Consider the following 16,678-nt stretch of genomic DNA (forward strand, 5'->3'; position numbering starts at 1 on the left):
CATAGGTCTAACAAGTATATTCAGAACCATGACAGTGGTGTGTTACATTTGAGGTGTGTGTAGGTTTTTCATTTGAATATGTACTGTACTTGCTGGTATGTATGTGATGCTCAGATCAGACATGAGAGTGACACAAAAAAAATCTATGGGATAGGGAGACAGGGAGATGGGCCACTCAGACAGTAAAGTGCTTTCATCCTAAGTGTGAGGACCTCAGTTTATTCTAGCACATATGTTAAAAAAAAAAAAAAAAAAGCTGGGTGTAGCAGGAGCTAGAGTTGAATGGATCTCTATGAGTTCAGGCCAGCCAGGGCTGCATAATGAGACTTGGTCTCCAAAATAAAATAAAAAGAAATACAAAAAATAAAAGTAGAGAGCAGTTGAGGAAGATATGTGATGTCAATCTCTGGTCTTCACATGCATGTGCACACACATACATATACATGATCATGTCTAGTCTACCCCCCCCCCCCCAGATTTAGGGGCTTATATATAGTGTGCAAATCCTGATTGGCTTTTTCAGAAACATTTAGATGGAGGCTAAGGATAGAACTCTGGGAAGTGACATAAGAGGAACATGAAGGAACTGAAAAGGAACAGGCTGTGGAAAGAGACGGGGACTCTGAGGCAGTGACATCAGCATTTAAAACTTAGCTCAGGTTTGACAGGCACAGGCTCTCGCTGTGTAAGCCTGACACCTGTGTTCAGGACCTGACACCTGTCTCAGGACCCCGGGAAAGGTGCCCTCTGACCTCGAATAGACAGTGATGACAAAGAACATTTTGAAGTTTAAAATACTGGTTCTGGTGTCTGTTAGTCATGTGCCCTGAACGTTCTAGAACCGTTACTTCCTCATTTTGGAGGCGGACTCTCAAGGTCTACTGTATAACATCATGTATAAGATAGAGTAATAGGAGGCAGCAGGCTGTGCTGGGATGAGATTCTGCAGCGTCAGCGTTGGGCTGTGGATTCTTTTTTTTTTTCAGAGCTGAGGACCGAACCCAGGGCCTTGCGCTTGCTAGGCAAGCGCTCTACCACTAGCTAAATCCCCAGCCCTGGCTGTGGATTCTTGTCCAACCAATTACTAGTTGCATGACCATCGGAAACTATTCAGCTTCTGATCCACACTTTTCAGATGTGGATGATGATAATCATACCTTTCTGTGGGAGTATTTCAGGTTTTAAATGAGGTAATCTAAGTAATACTTAGTACAATGCCTGAGGCATGGTAGGTGCACAGTAAAAGCTTGTGCTGGTGATGGTGCCATGTTAACATGTCCAAGACACAAATTCACGGTTAGTCTTGCTCTCCCTTCAGAAGCTTGTGAATAGGAGGGAGGTCTGTGTCTTTCACAGGAGGAAGCAGGGAATTTGGAAGAATGATGGTACACATTCATGTTGTTACTTGGCACATATGTCTGAATGTGTTGCAGTGGCACCTTTTTGTTGGTTTATTTTTAAGATTTATTTATTACGTATACAGTATTCTAGCCGGGCGGTGGTGGCGCACGCCTTTAATCCCAGCACTTGGGAGGCAGAGGAAGGTGGATCTCTGTGAGTTCAAGGCCAGCCTGGGCTACAGAGTGAGTTCCAGAAAAAGAGTAAAGCTACACAGAGAAACCCTGTCTCGGAAAACCAAAAAAAAACCCAAAACAAACGTATACAGTATTCTGTCTGCATGTATCCCAGCAGACCAGAAGAGGGCACTAGATCTCATTATAGATGGTTGTGAGCCACCAAGTGGTTGATGGGAATTGAACTCAGGACCTCTGGAAGAACAGCCAGTGCTCTCAACCTCTGAGCCATCTCTCCAGCCCCTGCAGCAACATCTTATAGAATCCCTTGGCTTAAGTCATTTATTCCAAGCTTATGATAAAAGGAGCTCTTTAGGGCTGGAGAGATGGCTCAGTGGTTAAGAGCTCCGACTGCTCTTCCAGAGGTCCTGAGTTCAATTCTCAGCAACCACATGGTGGCTCACAACCATCTGTAACGAGATCTGGTGCCCTCTTCTGGCCTGCAGGGACACATGCAGGCAGAATACTGTATTCATAATAAATAAATAAATCTTAAAAAAAAAAAAAAAAAAAAAAAAAAGGAGCTCTTTAGGGTAAAGTTACACATTTCCTTCTTCCTCCAGGCAAACACAGAGCAGCCCAAACTCAGTAGAGATGAGCAGCGGAATCGAGGGGCCCTCTTACAGGACATTTGCAAAGGGACCAAACTGAAGAAGGTGACCAACATTAACGATCGGAGCGCTCCCATCATCGAGAGTGAGTCTACGTTTTTGGCCTCGGGTAGAGTCAGGGTCCCAGGATTGGAAGACTTCTGGACCGTCACATTCATTGTACTCTCTCCAGTGGGAAAATGGTGTCCTGGGTACTCTCTCCAGTGGGAAAATGGTGTCCTGGGTATCTTGACATCCTTCCCCGCTGTGGAGTTGAATGTTAGGAAAGTTCTCCTTAACTCTTTTCCGGGTTAAAACTCCTCCCCTGATGCTGGTAATGTTTGTCGAGGCACAGCCATGGCTCTTCTCTTAGGAGACGACCACATTCCGAGAAGCCTCCTGGCCGAAGCCAGGGATGGCTTTACAATTGCCGTGCGTGTCTGTTCCTGTAGTCCTCAGCAAAGTTTGCTCGCACTTCATCCCCCTGAGCCGCTAGCCTTGTGGGGAAGAGCGCCCAGAGAACAATGTCGAGCATATCTATTTTAATTGAGTTGTTCTCCTTCCCCCTAAATAAGAATGACTCCTCCTTCCCTTTGTCCGTTTATTTTGCTTGTTTCTTGTAATAACTCTTGTATGAAGGTGTGCAGCCGCAAGGCCTGGGTGTTTGTGGGTTGGTCTGTGTGTTTTGGTGGTAGTGATGCTGGTGTGGCTGCCGCTTCTTGGTAGGTTGGTTTGTGAATTAGAGCCTAGGTAGAGGAATCGTTTCATCTCAGGCTTGACTTGGTCGGCAGCTCAGAGCGTGTGAAATGAAAACCTTCCCTGTGCCTTCCAGAGCCCAAAGGGAGTGGTGGTGGCTATGGCCCTGGAGCTGCTGCTCTGCAACCCAAGGGAGGTCTCTTCCAAGGAGGAGTGCCGAAGCTGCGACCTGTGGGAGCCAAGGATGCTTCAGGTATCTGAGAAATGACCTCCTGGGCTGTCTCCCAGCTGTGTCTGTTTCCTGGACCTGCTCCAAGTGTGCTGTCTGGTTGAGAACTGGGGTTGAGGGTGGAAGGGGGAAGAAACAGGAGTAGTTGCCCAGTGAAGCAAAGGTGAGGTAAATAAACAGTGTTTAGCTTAGGTCGAGAAAATGTGAGCTGGTGGCGCGGTGCGTGACTGCAGTCCCACTTGCAGGGCTGAGGCAGGAAAGTCACAAGTTTGAGGCCAGACTGAACCACAATTGTGAGAACCTGCCTTAAAGAAACAAAAAAGATTTTAAGTCCTGGGTTGAAGACTTGCTAGTGTGTATGAAGACCCCAGTTCAGTCCCTAGCACTGCATGAACCAAACTAGGTAGTACACACGTGTAATTCCAAAACTTGGGAGGTAGAAGCAGGAGAATCTCAGACATTCAAGGTCATCCTTGGCTACATACTGAGTCTGAGGCCAGCCTAGGTTACATGATACCCAGTCTCTAAATACGCAAATCACTACATTCAGAATATTCACACACACACACACACACACACACACACACACACACACCCCCACCCCAAGTGCGTCGAGTGAAATAAGCCAGAAACAGAAAGACAAGCTGGGTATGGTGGCCTTTAATCTCAGCACTCAGGAGGTAGAGGCAGGCAGATAGATCTCTGAGTTTGAGGCCAGCCTGGTCTACAGAGGAGTTCCAGGACAGCCAGGGCTACATAGACACCCCTCCCCTCCCCCAAAGAAGGTAAAATAAATGTAATTCAGTTCAAATGTATTCAGCTTATGTCAACAGGCCCTGAATCTGAAACCTGATTAAAACTCAGAAGTAGGGCTAGCGATCTAGCTCAGCAGTAGAGCAAGTGCTTTGCATGCCTGACACTCTGAGCTTGATCCCAGGGCCACAGGAAAGCAAACAAACCCAAGACCTTTGCCGGTACTTCCTCAGCTGTTGTGCAAGGTGCACTGAGGAGGCCGGGTCAACCGAGACGGAGCGATACACACTTAACTGGTAATCCGGTGTTGTCTGGTGTATTTGTAGAGACTCTAGCTGGTAAGCCAGCCCTACAAGTTCCCAGTTCTCGAGCTGCTGCTCCAAGGCCTCCAGTGTCTACAGCCAGTGGGCGTCCTCAAGATGATACCGACAGCAGCCGAGCCTCCCTCCCAGAACTGCCCCGGATGCAGAGACCCTCTTTACCGGACCTCTCTCGTCCCAATGCCACTAGCGGTACAGGCATGAAACACAGCTCCTCTGCTCCTCCCCCACCGCCTCCAGGGCGCCGTGCCAACGCGCCCCCTACCCCACTACCTATGCACAGCAGCAAGGCCCAGGTCTACAACAGGGAGAAACCCTTGCCTCCAACACCTGGACAGAGGCTGCACCCCAGCCGAGAAGGACCTCCTGCTCCACCCCCTCTGAAACCACCTCCTTCCCCTGTGAATATCAGAACGGGACCAAGTGGCCAGTCTCTGGCTCCTCCCCCACCGCCTTACCGCCAGCCTCCTGGGGTCCCCAATGGGCCCTCAAGCCCCACTAATGAGTCAGCCCCTGAGCTGCCACAGAGACACAATTCTTTGCATAGGAAGACACCAGGGCCCGTTAGAGGCCTTGCACCTCCTCCACCCACCTCAGCCTCCCCCTTTTTGTTGAGTAACAGGCCACCTCCGCCGGCCCGAGACCCTCCTAGTAGGGGAGCAGGTAAGTGTTTGGAAGCTTTTCTCTTTGCTGTTTCTAAGAGCATCTCTTCAGTGATTAGAACAAGAATTCATGTATTCACCCAGTTTATTGGTACCTTTTTATGTACTGGTAATTGTGAGGGAGGAGAGAAAAACTTGTGCACAATCTAGTAACTAGATGTAAATAATGGTGTGTAGTATGTTCTAGAGAAAGCCAAACCAGGGAAGAAGACACATAGGGAAGGATGGTGGGGGTTTTGAATTGGGGGAGAGGGTAGACTGAGAAGAAACTTAGCCTGTCTGGTAACAGTGAAGAAGGTCTGAGGTTGGACTGTTCCTGACAGGGACTAGCAGGGAGGTCATTGTGAAAGGACTGGATGAGTGAGGGGGCGGCCAGAACGGAAGTGGGAAGCTGGACCCCCGGGAGAGTGTGGAGCGTGGAGGACTTTGGGAGGCTTGGGCTCACTGCTCCCACACCACTGGTTGTTGATGTTTTGAGACATGGTCTCTACGTGTATCCTTGGCTGGCCTGGAACTTGCTATGTAGACCAGATTAGCCTTGAACTCATGGAGATCCACCTGCCTCTGCCTCTGGGATGCTGGGATCAAAGGTGTGCACTAGCATACCTGGATCTAAGTAAACTTTAACTAAAATGAAAACAAAAAACCAATTGCTAGCTGGGCGTAGTGTTTTAATCCCTGCACTCGGGAGGCAGAGGCAGGCAGATCTCTGTGAGTTCAAGACCAGCCTGGTCCACAGAGCGAGATCCAGGACAGCTAGGACTCTGTTACACAGAGAAACCCTGTCTCGAAAACGAAGCAACCAACCAACCAACCAGCAACAGACACGTTCGTGGTGGCTCAATGGTTAAGAGTACTAACTGCGCTTCCAGAGCACCTGGGTTGCTTTCCTAGCACCCACACATTGGCTCACAACCGTCTGTCTCGTCAATTTCAAGAGCTCTGATGTTCTCTTCTGGTCTCTGAGAGCATCAGGCACATGGTGCACATTCAGACACGCAGGCGCACACGCACGCATGCATAAATAAAAATAAATACAGACGATGTTGCAGGTAGACTGCACTCTCAGCAGCAGTCTTTTAGAGGACACCCCAGACGGCAGCCTGGTAACAGGGACGGGTATTTCCCTGCCTAGAGCCATAGGTAGCTCAGGATTCTGTGAAGTTCAGGGTTAAAGAAAAAAATGCACAGCAGGTTGGGGTACAGCTACAGAGATGGTGGCTCAGTAGTTGCATGCTGGCCGCTCTTCAGTTCCCTGTACCCGGTGCCAGGGGACACTGAAGAGTACTCTTTTCTGACTTCTGCTGGCACTAGGTGTACACATGGTTCATACACACATGCAGGTAAACAGGTATACACATAAGTAAATCTAAAATAAATAAATACAAGTTTTTAACTTGGAGATTTTAAAAGACTTTTTTTTTGGATTTTCGAGACAGGGTTTCTCTGTGTAGCTTTGTGCCTTTCCTGGGACTCACTTGGTAGCCCAGGCTGGCCTCGAACTCACAGAGATCCGCCTGGCTCTGCCTCCCGAGTGCTGGGATTAAAGGCGTGCGCCACCAACGCCCGGCTTTAAAAGACTTTTTTTAAAGCTACGTTTTTGTTTTTGTTTTTATTTTTATTTTATGTGCATTGGTGTTTTGCCTGCATGTATGTCTGTGTGAGGGTGTCAGATCCCCTGGAACTGGAGTTACAGACTATTGTGAGCAGCCACGTAGGTGCTGGGAATTGAACCCAGGCCCTCTGGAAGAGCAGCCAGTGTTCTTTACCACTGAGCCATCTCTCTAGCCACCTTAAAAGACTCGTCATGTGAATTATCCCATATATTTATAATCCCATTCTGTAATAAAAGCTGAGAAAATGAAATTGATACATGGTTGAGGTGAGTAGTTTCAAGTGCCTGCAGATTTCCTGCTTTTCATATGTTATGGGTTGTATTCTGTCCAGTAAACCATGAGCAGCATGAGCTAGAAGAGGCCTCCGCCTGCTGCCCCTCACTAGCCAGAGCAGCAGGCTGGACCGCCCACAGTCTTTTGAGCAGGGGCTGTATTTGTTGTGTAACACTGGCAAATTTCTCTGAGTCTCTTGAGTTTGTGTGTGTGTGTGTAAGCTAGAAGTGTCTGTAAAAATGCAGTGCGCTGATAAACTTGTTTTATGTAAAGGGCGCCTCAGTAATTCATGGACTTATTGCTGTTACATCACATTGTGACAGTGTTATATGCTAATGCATATTTGTTTCTGTGGAGGCTGAGCAGGAAGCAGTATGTTCCAGATGAGCCTGGTCTACAGAGTGAGTTCCAGGATAGCCAGGGCAACACACACAGAAACCCTGTTCGTTACAAAAAAACAAAATGAGCCCCATCTTAAAAATAAAAAAAATAAATAAAAAGCAAAAAAAACCCCAAACACCCAACAGACCCAAACTAAACAGACAAATGAGAGCGAGGGAGCCGAGCAGCAGCTCTGGATCTGAGACTTACCTTGCCACCCCAAGGCTCCCTTTGGAGAGTCTGAGGCTCTCTTTAATTTTCCATGATTTGTTTGTTTGCTTTGTTTCGTTTTTTTGAGACAGAGTTTCTCTGTGTAGCCCTGCTGTCGTGGGACTCTGTAGACCAGGCTGGCCTTGAACTCAGAGCTCCACCTGCCTCTGCCTCCCAAAGTGTTAGAAAGCGTGCGCCACCACTACCTGGTAGTCTATGATTTTTTTATGCCAGTGTGTAAAACCACCACTACCTGGTAGTCTATGATTTTTTTTGTTTTGTTTTGTTTTTGTTTTTTGGTTTTTTTGGTTTTTCGAGACAGGGTTTCTCTGTGAAGCTTTGCGCCTTTCCTGGGACTCACTTGGTAGTCCAGGCTGGCCTCGAACTCACAGAGATCCGCCTGGCTCTGCCTCCCGAGTGCTGGGATTAAAGGCGTGCGCCACCACCGCCCGGAATCTATGATTTTTTTATGTCAGTGTGTAAAACCACCACTACCTGGTAGTCTATGATTTTTTTATGTCAGTGTGTAAAACCACCATTACCTGGTAGTCTATGATTTTTTATGTCAGTGTGTAAAACAAGGGATCTCGTCACAGCATTTCTCCCCATCTGATTCCCGGTGCGTTTCTCACGTTTGCTCCCTCGCTAGCCTTCCGCAGGTTGCTCTCTTACTCTGTCTCTCAAACCCTCTCTCCTTCGCCAGCTCCAACCCAAGCCTAACCGCTTTGGATTTTAATTGCAGCTCCTCCACCCCCACCGCCCATGGTCCGAAATGGGGCCAGGGATGCTCCGCCTCCCCCACCACCTTACCGAATGCACGGATCAGAACCTCCAAGCAGAGGAAAGCCCCCACCTCCACCCTCAAGGACGCCAGCTGGACCACCCCCTCCTCCACCGCCACCCCTGAGGAATGGCCATAGAGACTCCATCACCACCGTTCGTTCCTTCTTGGGTAAGTAGTCAGTGATTGGTTTGTTTGGTTTTCAAGACAGGCTTTCATTGTGTAGCTCTGGCTGTCCTGGAACTCACTCTGTAAACCAGGTTGGCCTCAAATTCAAAGAGATCTGCCTGCTCCTGCCTCTCAAGTTCTGGGATTAAAGGTGTGCACCCCCACCCCCCAGCTAATAGTGACTTTGTCTTGTAGTTGCAGTGGTGACTTCACTGACTCTGGTGCCTTAGCTGCCAGAGGGCTCCTATAGATGGAGAATAGCCAGGAGCAGTCTCTGTTGACAGCAGTTCCCCTCCTGACTCTTCCTCTGACTTCTGCTTCCAATCCATTGACATCAGGGGTCATGCTAATTCTAAAACTGCTCTCAAGTTTCCACAAGAATCGCTGATTAGGCCTTCCATCAGCGACTGTCCTCTTTATTCACATATGTCCTAGAATTAGGTATCTAAGGAGGGGGTTCCTTCCTGGTTATTTAAAAACTCAAGAGGCTCAGTGGTGCAGCCCTGGCCTACCATGTGAAGGTACCGGGTTCAAGCCCACAGTACAAAACAGCACAAAAAGGCAAACACGCTTAGCTGATGGAGGCCTTCAGTGTGAGCCCCTGCACTACAAAAACAGAATATACAGAGGCCAGGGGTGAACCAGCTCTGTGTTTTTGAGGAAGTCATTTCATTTCTTTGTACTCCATTTTTATTATGTACAGAACCGGGAAATTGACTAGCTCAGGAGCATATCGAATCAACTTTCTGTGAGTCTGTGGAAATCCAGCTCTGGCCTGCTTCCACCTATCAAAGGGTTCTTGGGTAGAGGAGAGAGGAGTGAGGAAATAATAGTTAGAAAGATAGACCTAGACAGTGAGGAGAAAGACAGACACAGGATAGCTTCGGGAGGTCCCTGGGTCAATACCCAACTCCTCAGAGCTTTATTCAAAAGGACTTTTTATAATATGCCAAGGGGAGAGGCAAAAGACCATCCCCTTGCAAGTTCAAAGCACACCGTACAGCCAAGTGTAGACCCTTCCAAACACCTGGTAAACATGCCACTGGCCAAATCATCCTGTTATGCAGCCCTGCTGGGTAAAGCAAGCTCAGATTTTCTGACCCTGAGTAAGGTCTCACTAGGAAGCCTCTGTGGGCCACCACAACTTTCCAAGCTTTTAAGTGTTGAGGTCTTTACTTAAGAGAATTCACCTCATGGTCTGGAATAGAGCCATAAGTAAAAGTTGTCCAGAGGTGTTATCAGGCTCTGTTGAAGACTTGTGGAATAGATCGTGAGGTTTCTTGAAACTTAATACTCCAGATTCTCCAGTGGGTGCTCCTCCATCACTACCCACAACACAGTCCAGCCTGTTCTTAACAGACACACCAGGGTTTAGCTTTGAACATACAGCCTATTGTAGAAACCTTTGAATGTAGTGGGGCACCATGGCATGTGTCTGTAATCCCAGAGCACAGGGTTTAGTGGACACAGGAGAATCTTAAATTCAAAACCAGTCTGTAATACATAGCAAGACCCTATCTAAACAAAAAAGAAAGCTCTCACTAGAAAAAGGAACTCCTGAAGTGTGATCAAGCCAAACCCCTAAGACTTTTGAATCTTATGAAGAGGGTCATAGAAAGTAGGAATGGAGCAGGACATGGCTGACTGAACTGTGGTTGCAGAGCAATATAGATATCCAAGGCTGAAAGAAAATTTTCTGGCTAAAATTCTCACTAGCTAGAGACACATTCCCATTTGAGGTTAATGACGCCAGGGCTCCAAACATTGCCTAATTTAGTCTGGTTGTGGTGGTGTACCCTTTTAATCCCAGCACTTGAGCACTTGGGAAGCAGAGGCAGGTGGATCTCTGAGTTCGAGGCCAGCCTGGTCTACAGAGTGAGTTCCAGGACAGCCAGGGTTACACAGAGAAACCCTTTTTTAACAATAATAGTACTAATAGTTACGTGTCTTAGTTTGGGGTTTCTGTTGCAGTGACCATAGCAAGTGGGGGAGGAAAGGGTTTACACTTGAGCACTGTGTTCATCACTGAAGGAGTTGGGACAGGAACTCGAGCAGGGCAGGATCTCAGAGGCAGGCTGGAGCAGAGGCCATGCTCAGCCTGCTTTATTATAGAACCCAGGACCACCAGCCCAGGGGCAACCCCACCCACAATTGGCTGAGCCATCCTCCATCAATCACTAATTAAGAAAATGCCCTATAGCCAGATTTTGTGGAGGCATTTTCTCAATTGAGGTTCCCTCCTTTCAGATGACTCTACCTTGTGTCAAGTTAACATAAAACTATCTAACATGTAAAGAAAGAGCCTGTAGAAATAGCTCAGTAGTTAAGAGTATTGGCTACATTTTCAGAGGACCCAGGTTCAGTTTCCAGCACCAACATGGGGCCTCCACAAGAGTCTGTAATTCCTGCCTCAGAAAATCTGATGCCCTCCTCTATCCTCTGTGGGTGCTGTGTGCACATGTACATAAATGTACATGTAGACAAAACACCCATACACACACACACACAATTTAAAAGAATTAATTTTTCTCTTTTGTATGTATGTATTCACATGTGCGTATGTATGTGTGCATATATATGTGTACAGGTGGTTATGGAGGCCAGAAGTCAACATTAGGTGCCTTCCTTAGTTGCTCTCCACCATATTTTTCTGAGATAAGGTCTCTCACTGAATCTGGAACTCCACAGTTGGTCTGGCTGCCTGGCCAGCAATCCCCAGTGATCCTCTGATCTCTGCTTCCACAGCCCTCAGTTACAGGCTTCTGTGAGCATACCCAGCCTTTTACATGAGTGCTGGAAACCCAAACTCAGGTCCTTACACTTGTACACAGACACACACCTCATTGACCACGCCACCTCCCTAGGCTCCAGATAAAGGGTCTTTGGATATCCACTGTACACTATAGGCACCCAGGGCGATGCTTGGTGTGTCTCGGGAACTTGGGTTTGGTGGGTAGAGCAGGCTCTCCATACAGCAGAACCCACAGGAAATAGTAATAGGAGGGTCCTAAGAAGTCAGAAGTCTGTGGGAGGCATGACGTAATACTCTTTTCTTTCCACAGATGACTTTGAGTCCAAGTACTCCTTCCACCCAGTAGAGGACTTCCCTGCTCCAGAAGAGTATAAGCATCTTCAAAGAGTGTACCCCAGCAAAACAAACCGAGGTGCGAAGGAGTGAGGGAGCGTCATGATTGTGTGCAACATAGAGTGTGTGTGTTTTCTGGGGTCAGAATGCGCTTCTGCACAGTAGAGGTCAGCAGGAGTTGGTTTTCTCCTTCACCAAGTGGATCCTGGGCCTTAAACTCCAGTCAGCAGGCTGGGCAGCCAGTATCTACCCCTCAGGCCATCTCTTTAGCCTTAGTCCTTGATGTTAAAAATTGACTTCTAGAGCCTGTCTCATTTCAGAAATGTTACTTAGGGCCTGGTATGTGAGCTGAATATCTGTGGTTTTTGTTTCTCCAGCTGCCCGTGGAGCCCCACCTCTGCCACCCATTCTCAGGTGAAGCCTGGCTTGGTCCTGCTCCTCAGGAAAAGGATGGACCTCCTCTTCTCAGACGGTCCCCAACCCCTAAAACCTGCATGAGAGCTCCTACCGTGTTCCTCCAGTGCAACCAACCCTAGACTCTAAGCATCCTCCCGGCCCAGCTCCATCTGTGCATCTTATCTCTGGACCTGGTGATTGGATTCTTTCTGTTGGCAGTGGGTCTCAGGCCCTGTGCCCAGCCCTCTTCCGGCAAGCCCTGCTAGCCAGAAGAGGGGAAAGCTTCCATGTCTCCTGCTTTCTTCCAGGGAAAGGTGCCTTGTTAGAATGAATGGACTCCCGTTGGGCGGGGTGGAAAATGGTACCCCTGTCTGCTGTTATTCACCAAGGGGGAGTATGGTGTGTGCACTAAATTCCATAGTTTAGGAGGTTGGTATGGCCAGGACTGCTGAGGAAAGGGTACTTTTCGTGAAGCAGGAAAGGGGTTTGCAGAGAAGTGATCTGTTTTAAAGGTCAGGTTACAGAAAGGACAAGGAAACGGATCTTCTTTATTTTTAAGAGTGTTTTGGTTTTGTTCTCATCCCTCTTCTCCCCTGGGGACCCCAAGGGGTAAGTTGTACATACACTAAATACTAATCAGTTGATCTAAACAATAAAAGAAGGGGATGAAGTAAACTGAGAATCATTCCAGAGCTAGTCAGCTCTTCTGCAGCTAAGGGGCCAGGGCCATCTGAACTCCGGACCCCCTGCCCTTCCCTGGGGTGCTAGGCTAAAGGATGTCCTTTCCCAGTCCCTCAAGACAAGAGCCACTTTTTGTTGGGTCCATTATTCATATTCCCAGTTCACAACCCCCAGAAACTTCCTGTGAGAGATGAAAAGAGGGAGTGAGGACCTTAACCTCAGCCTCGAGTTGGCCTCAGTTTCTTCTGATTAGCCCTGAAGTGGTCAGCAGCCCTCAGGGTCCTTCAGCTCTTGGAGAGTGCTCCAGGGAGACCAAGGGAAGGAGGAAGCACTTCACGGGAGGGTCTGGCTCTGGGGGCTCATACCCACCTCACACCCATCTGACCCAGCAGTTTCTCCCTGTTTTCTCTGCCACCCTACCTTCCCAAGGCTGCGAGGACTAAGACCACAGAGTAGAAAATGGCAGGAAATACGTGGGGCCTTTGAGGGCGTATCCAGAGTCTTCTAAACCAAGAAGCACAAAGACTTAGGGAGGTGTGCCTCAGTCCAGTCAGTGGGTCTTCCTTGGCGGCCAGCAATACATTGTTTCTTTGTCTTCCAAGTTGTAGGTGAACAGCACAGGAAAAATGGATGTTCCAACTGAGGTTGGTCTATTGGACAGTGAGTGTCTCTTCTCCAACAGCAGTGTGGGGCACGGGGACTCCACACACTGGAGAAGTTGGTTTCTTACAGTCGTAGCCATGGGTAAAGGCTGCTCAAACCTTGTATGACTGTGGGGAGACCAGGTTCTTTGAATCGAATAGTCGGGAAGCTAGTTAAAAACCTTCAGACACTTCACAGGGTTAAACTGTCACAGGGACCTTTCTTTTCTTTATCATTATTATTATTATTTTCTAAGACAGGGTTTCTCTGTGTAGCCCTGGCTGTCCTGGAACTTGCTCTATAGACCAGGCTGGCCTCAAACTCAGAGATCCACCTGCCTCTGCCTCCTGGGTGCTGGAATTAATGTCGTACACTACCACACCCTGCTCATAGGGACTTTTCTAATCTAGTGGAACATAGGCTAAGGATCTGTGCATAATGCCAGGTGAAACCCAAATCTTCCAGTGCTGGTGAAGGTGGGCTTAACTTGGTTTATTTATTTATTGGGTGTCTCCTGGACCACTTGGACTCTTCAGACAGGCAATGATTGGATCTCATCAGATTTTAATTGTTCTCTATTTATGTTCTTCTCAAATACGTTAGCAGTCACCTCCCAGGAGTATCCCTAGCATCCTAAAGTGAACAGAGCTAAGAGGAGAAGAGCTGATCCTGCAAGAGTTCCAGGGAGATGCTAATTACTGAACTTTGACTGTGAAGTCCTTCCCATTTGTGTTTGAAATGGGAGTTGATGCCTTTTGTACAATGTTATCAAAGTGTATAGAGATTTCCCTACTGAAACATAGAACACCAGAATATATAATATAGCAAATAAAGCCAAATCTCAGCTTTTCACTGGGGCTGATCCCTTCCTCCACATGAACTGCATCCTTTATATTCCCCAAATTTGGACTGTGTCATGTGGGTATTGATTATATTTTCAATGGAACAACAACCAAAAAAAGGCCTGGGATTAGATCTGAATAAATGGGTTTGCTGCTCTAGAGCATGTTTATGATACAGCACCTAACTTAAATGTCTTTGCCTTATACATCATTTGGTCCCGCTGTTAATAACAGATTTATTATCATGTATATTTGCTATTGAAGATGGGAATGTGATCCTCAAAATTGTTGGTCTATTTTGTATGTTGTACAAAGCTTGTAATACAGGTTTACAGTGGGTGGGCTGCAAGAGCCCTGAAAATTTTCCCCTTTTGAACTGCTTTTTTATCTGCTTGCTCATGGGAATGTTGTCTCTTCAGTGGAAGATGGGTGGTCTCACGTTGAGGCTCTTGCCTATCCCTTTAATTCCCTTGTCCCCTCCCAAAGGGAAGAGACATTGCCCAGCTAAGCAGCAGGAAGCTTTGTCAACAGCTCTCCTCTGAGTTTTGTGGTGTTTTTCCCTAACAGGAAACACTTGGTAACTGTTTCTCACTGCCCTACCTGAAGCTGGGCAGTGGCCTCTGATTTTCAAATGAGCTAGATGCCCCTCTTTCCTTTCTCCAGTTACCAAACCTGGACCAAAGCACTTCGATATTCCAGGTGTGGTTTTTCTCTCCTGGGGATTGGCTGCAGCTGCAGAGCCCGCCATTTTCACAGCCTAGGCTCATTGATAACCTAGGCTATCCCAGCCAATGGATGTGAGGCTGTCATTGCCAGGAATTCGTCCCTGCCCCCTTCCCTAGTAAAGGCAAGGAAACTGGTCACTGGCATTGCACTAGGGGATCCCCTTACCAGTAGCTTCCCAGCTTGAAACCCAGACTTACCTCCAGGGAGAGGTGAGGGGAAAAAAATAACTGTAAATAGATTTGCTACAGAGCAACTCAGGGTTGGGCGTGTTTTAATTCTCCTGATCACTTGAAATAATCTGTAGGCTGAGTGCTTATGGGAGTGTGGGAGAAATGTGACTCCAGGGTCCTTCGTTCTGTGAAGCTGTGGGGGTGGAGTGTAGGGCACCGGAGGCCCTTCGATAGCGCTGTACTGCGTGGTCTGTCCTTCTGGAAACCCAAACCTACAATCAGCTGCGAAACCGTCTTCCCATTCCAGGTGTAACTTTTCTTTCCCTGTGACTCTCAGTCCCTAGCTATGTGGTCCAGGTGACTCTGTTAAGCCACCCAAACTTAGGGAATGAGAGGGAAGAGAGGGGGCCATTATAATTCTGCCTTCAAGACTCATTTCTTGAAAATAAAATAACCACCTTCAAAATCACATGCAGAAACAAACACAAAAAACCCAGCAACCATTAACTGAAGGAAGGGTTCGGTTCCACTCAACTCCACGTTCATTGTGCCTTTACTTGTGTTAGATTTATGTGCTTTCCTCCTCCCTCTGTGAAGTAATTAAAATCTTCCTTGATAACTGCTGTTTCCTTTCTGCTCCTGTTTCTTTCAGCTCGACGGGGTTCTTCTCAGACTGTCTTGTCTTACTCCCTGATGGCCGAGGGGCTGTAGTAACCCTCCCTTTTCCTGTCTGCCTTTTGTCCTTTCCCACAGTTTCCAGTCTGGAAGTTACAGTCCACACTGAATAAAAGACCAGAGTGATGTGTGTGCATGTGCGCGTGTGTCCATCATCTGCATGTGGATCAGTTTCTTTAAAAAATAATTTATTGTGTGATTTATTTTGGAATTTTTATTCTGGTTTCAGTGCTTCTCCACAATAGCAAAACGAATCCCCACACCCTTCATCCCCCGACATAAAATGTATAATCTGGTCTCAGGTTGAATTCCTTGGTACATTTCTTTCTTCTGGATGCTGTGCAGTTTAATTAAACCTTAAAAACAAACAAAAAAAACAAACAGAAAAGAAAACTGTGTATTTTTGTCATGAGTAATACTGGCTCAAGTGATGGCAAGGGGAGGGGAGGAAAGCCACTGCCTCTCTGCTGGGTAAGCGTGGCAGTTTGATTTCAGGTCCCCAAGGAAGGACACGTGTGGACGGATGTGCATGGCAGAAGCCCCAGCAGCTCTCCGAGGGCTCTCTCTGCCTGGCTGTCTTAAAAATTGCTGTCTGGCCTCACTGAGCAGTGATTCTGTTTTGTATTTATTTGTTAACTTGATCTCAAGGAGCCCCAGAGGCTCCCTTCTCCTTGGTGTTTGTTCCTTGTGGCCCCTGCGCCTGCGCCTACGCCTTGAGGCTGATTCTCAACCAGATGGTGGGAGAAAAGGTGGGGGGGGAGGGGCTTTGGGATCTGGAGAATCCATTTGTAGGTGCTGTCTAGTTCTCTTCACTACTTGGTTTGGGTGGGTTGGTTGGTTGGTTTTTCGAGACAGGGTTTCTCTGTGTAGCCCTGGCTGTCCTGGAACTCAGAGATCCTCCTGCCTCTGCCTCCCAGATTGCTGGGATTAAACGCATGTGCCACCACCCCTTGGCTACCATTTTCAAGTCTAGAAATAGTGATTACTGAGTGTGTCTTTTTTTTTTTTTTTCTTTTTCCCCAGACAAGGTTTCTCTGTGTAGCCCTGGTTGTCCTGGAACTTGATTTATAGACCACGTTGGCCTCGAACTCACAGAGATCCACCTGTCTCAGCCTCCCTGGGGGCTGAGATCAAAGTTATGTAACACCACATCTTCACTGCTTTTCAAGCTGAAATCTTAAGCTGGTTTTCTTGAACTTTGACTTTAG

At 47.5% G+C, this 16,678-nt stretch overlaps 1 protein-coding gene across 3 annotated transcripts in view; it reads left to right on the top strand.

The window, feature by feature from the left end:
* The window catches only part of Wipf2 (WAS/WASL interacting protein family member 2), a 38,306-nt gene extending 22,892 nt beyond the window's left edge, over window positions 1–15,414 (top strand). For all 3 annotated transcript variants that reach the window (XM_059271715.1, XM_059271717.1, XM_059271718.1), the window contains exons 3-8: window positions 2,138–2,270; window positions 2,997–3,113; window positions 4,169–4,825; window positions 8,047–8,256; window positions 11,316–11,417; window positions 11,716–15,414. In XM_059271715.1, the coding sequence (XP_059127698.1) occupies window positions 2,138–2,270; window positions 2,997–3,113; window positions 4,169–4,825; window positions 8,047–8,256; window positions 11,316–11,417; window positions 11,716–11,756 (1,260 nt within the window). In that variant the 3' untranslated portion in view covers window positions 11,757–15,414. The remainder of the gene's footprint in view (window positions 1–2,137; window positions 2,271–2,996; window positions 3,114–4,168; window positions 4,826–8,046; window positions 8,257–11,315; window positions 11,418–11,715) is intronic.
* Window positions 15,415–16,678: the final 1,264 nt, after the last annotated feature.

Source organism: Peromyscus eremicus, chromosome 8a (assembly GCF_949786415.1).
Source record: "Peromyscus eremicus chromosome 8a, PerEre_H2_v1, whole genome shotgun sequence".
Classification (NCBI taxonomy): domain Eukaryota; kingdom Metazoa; phylum Chordata; class Mammalia; order Rodentia; family Cricetidae; genus Peromyscus; species Peromyscus eremicus.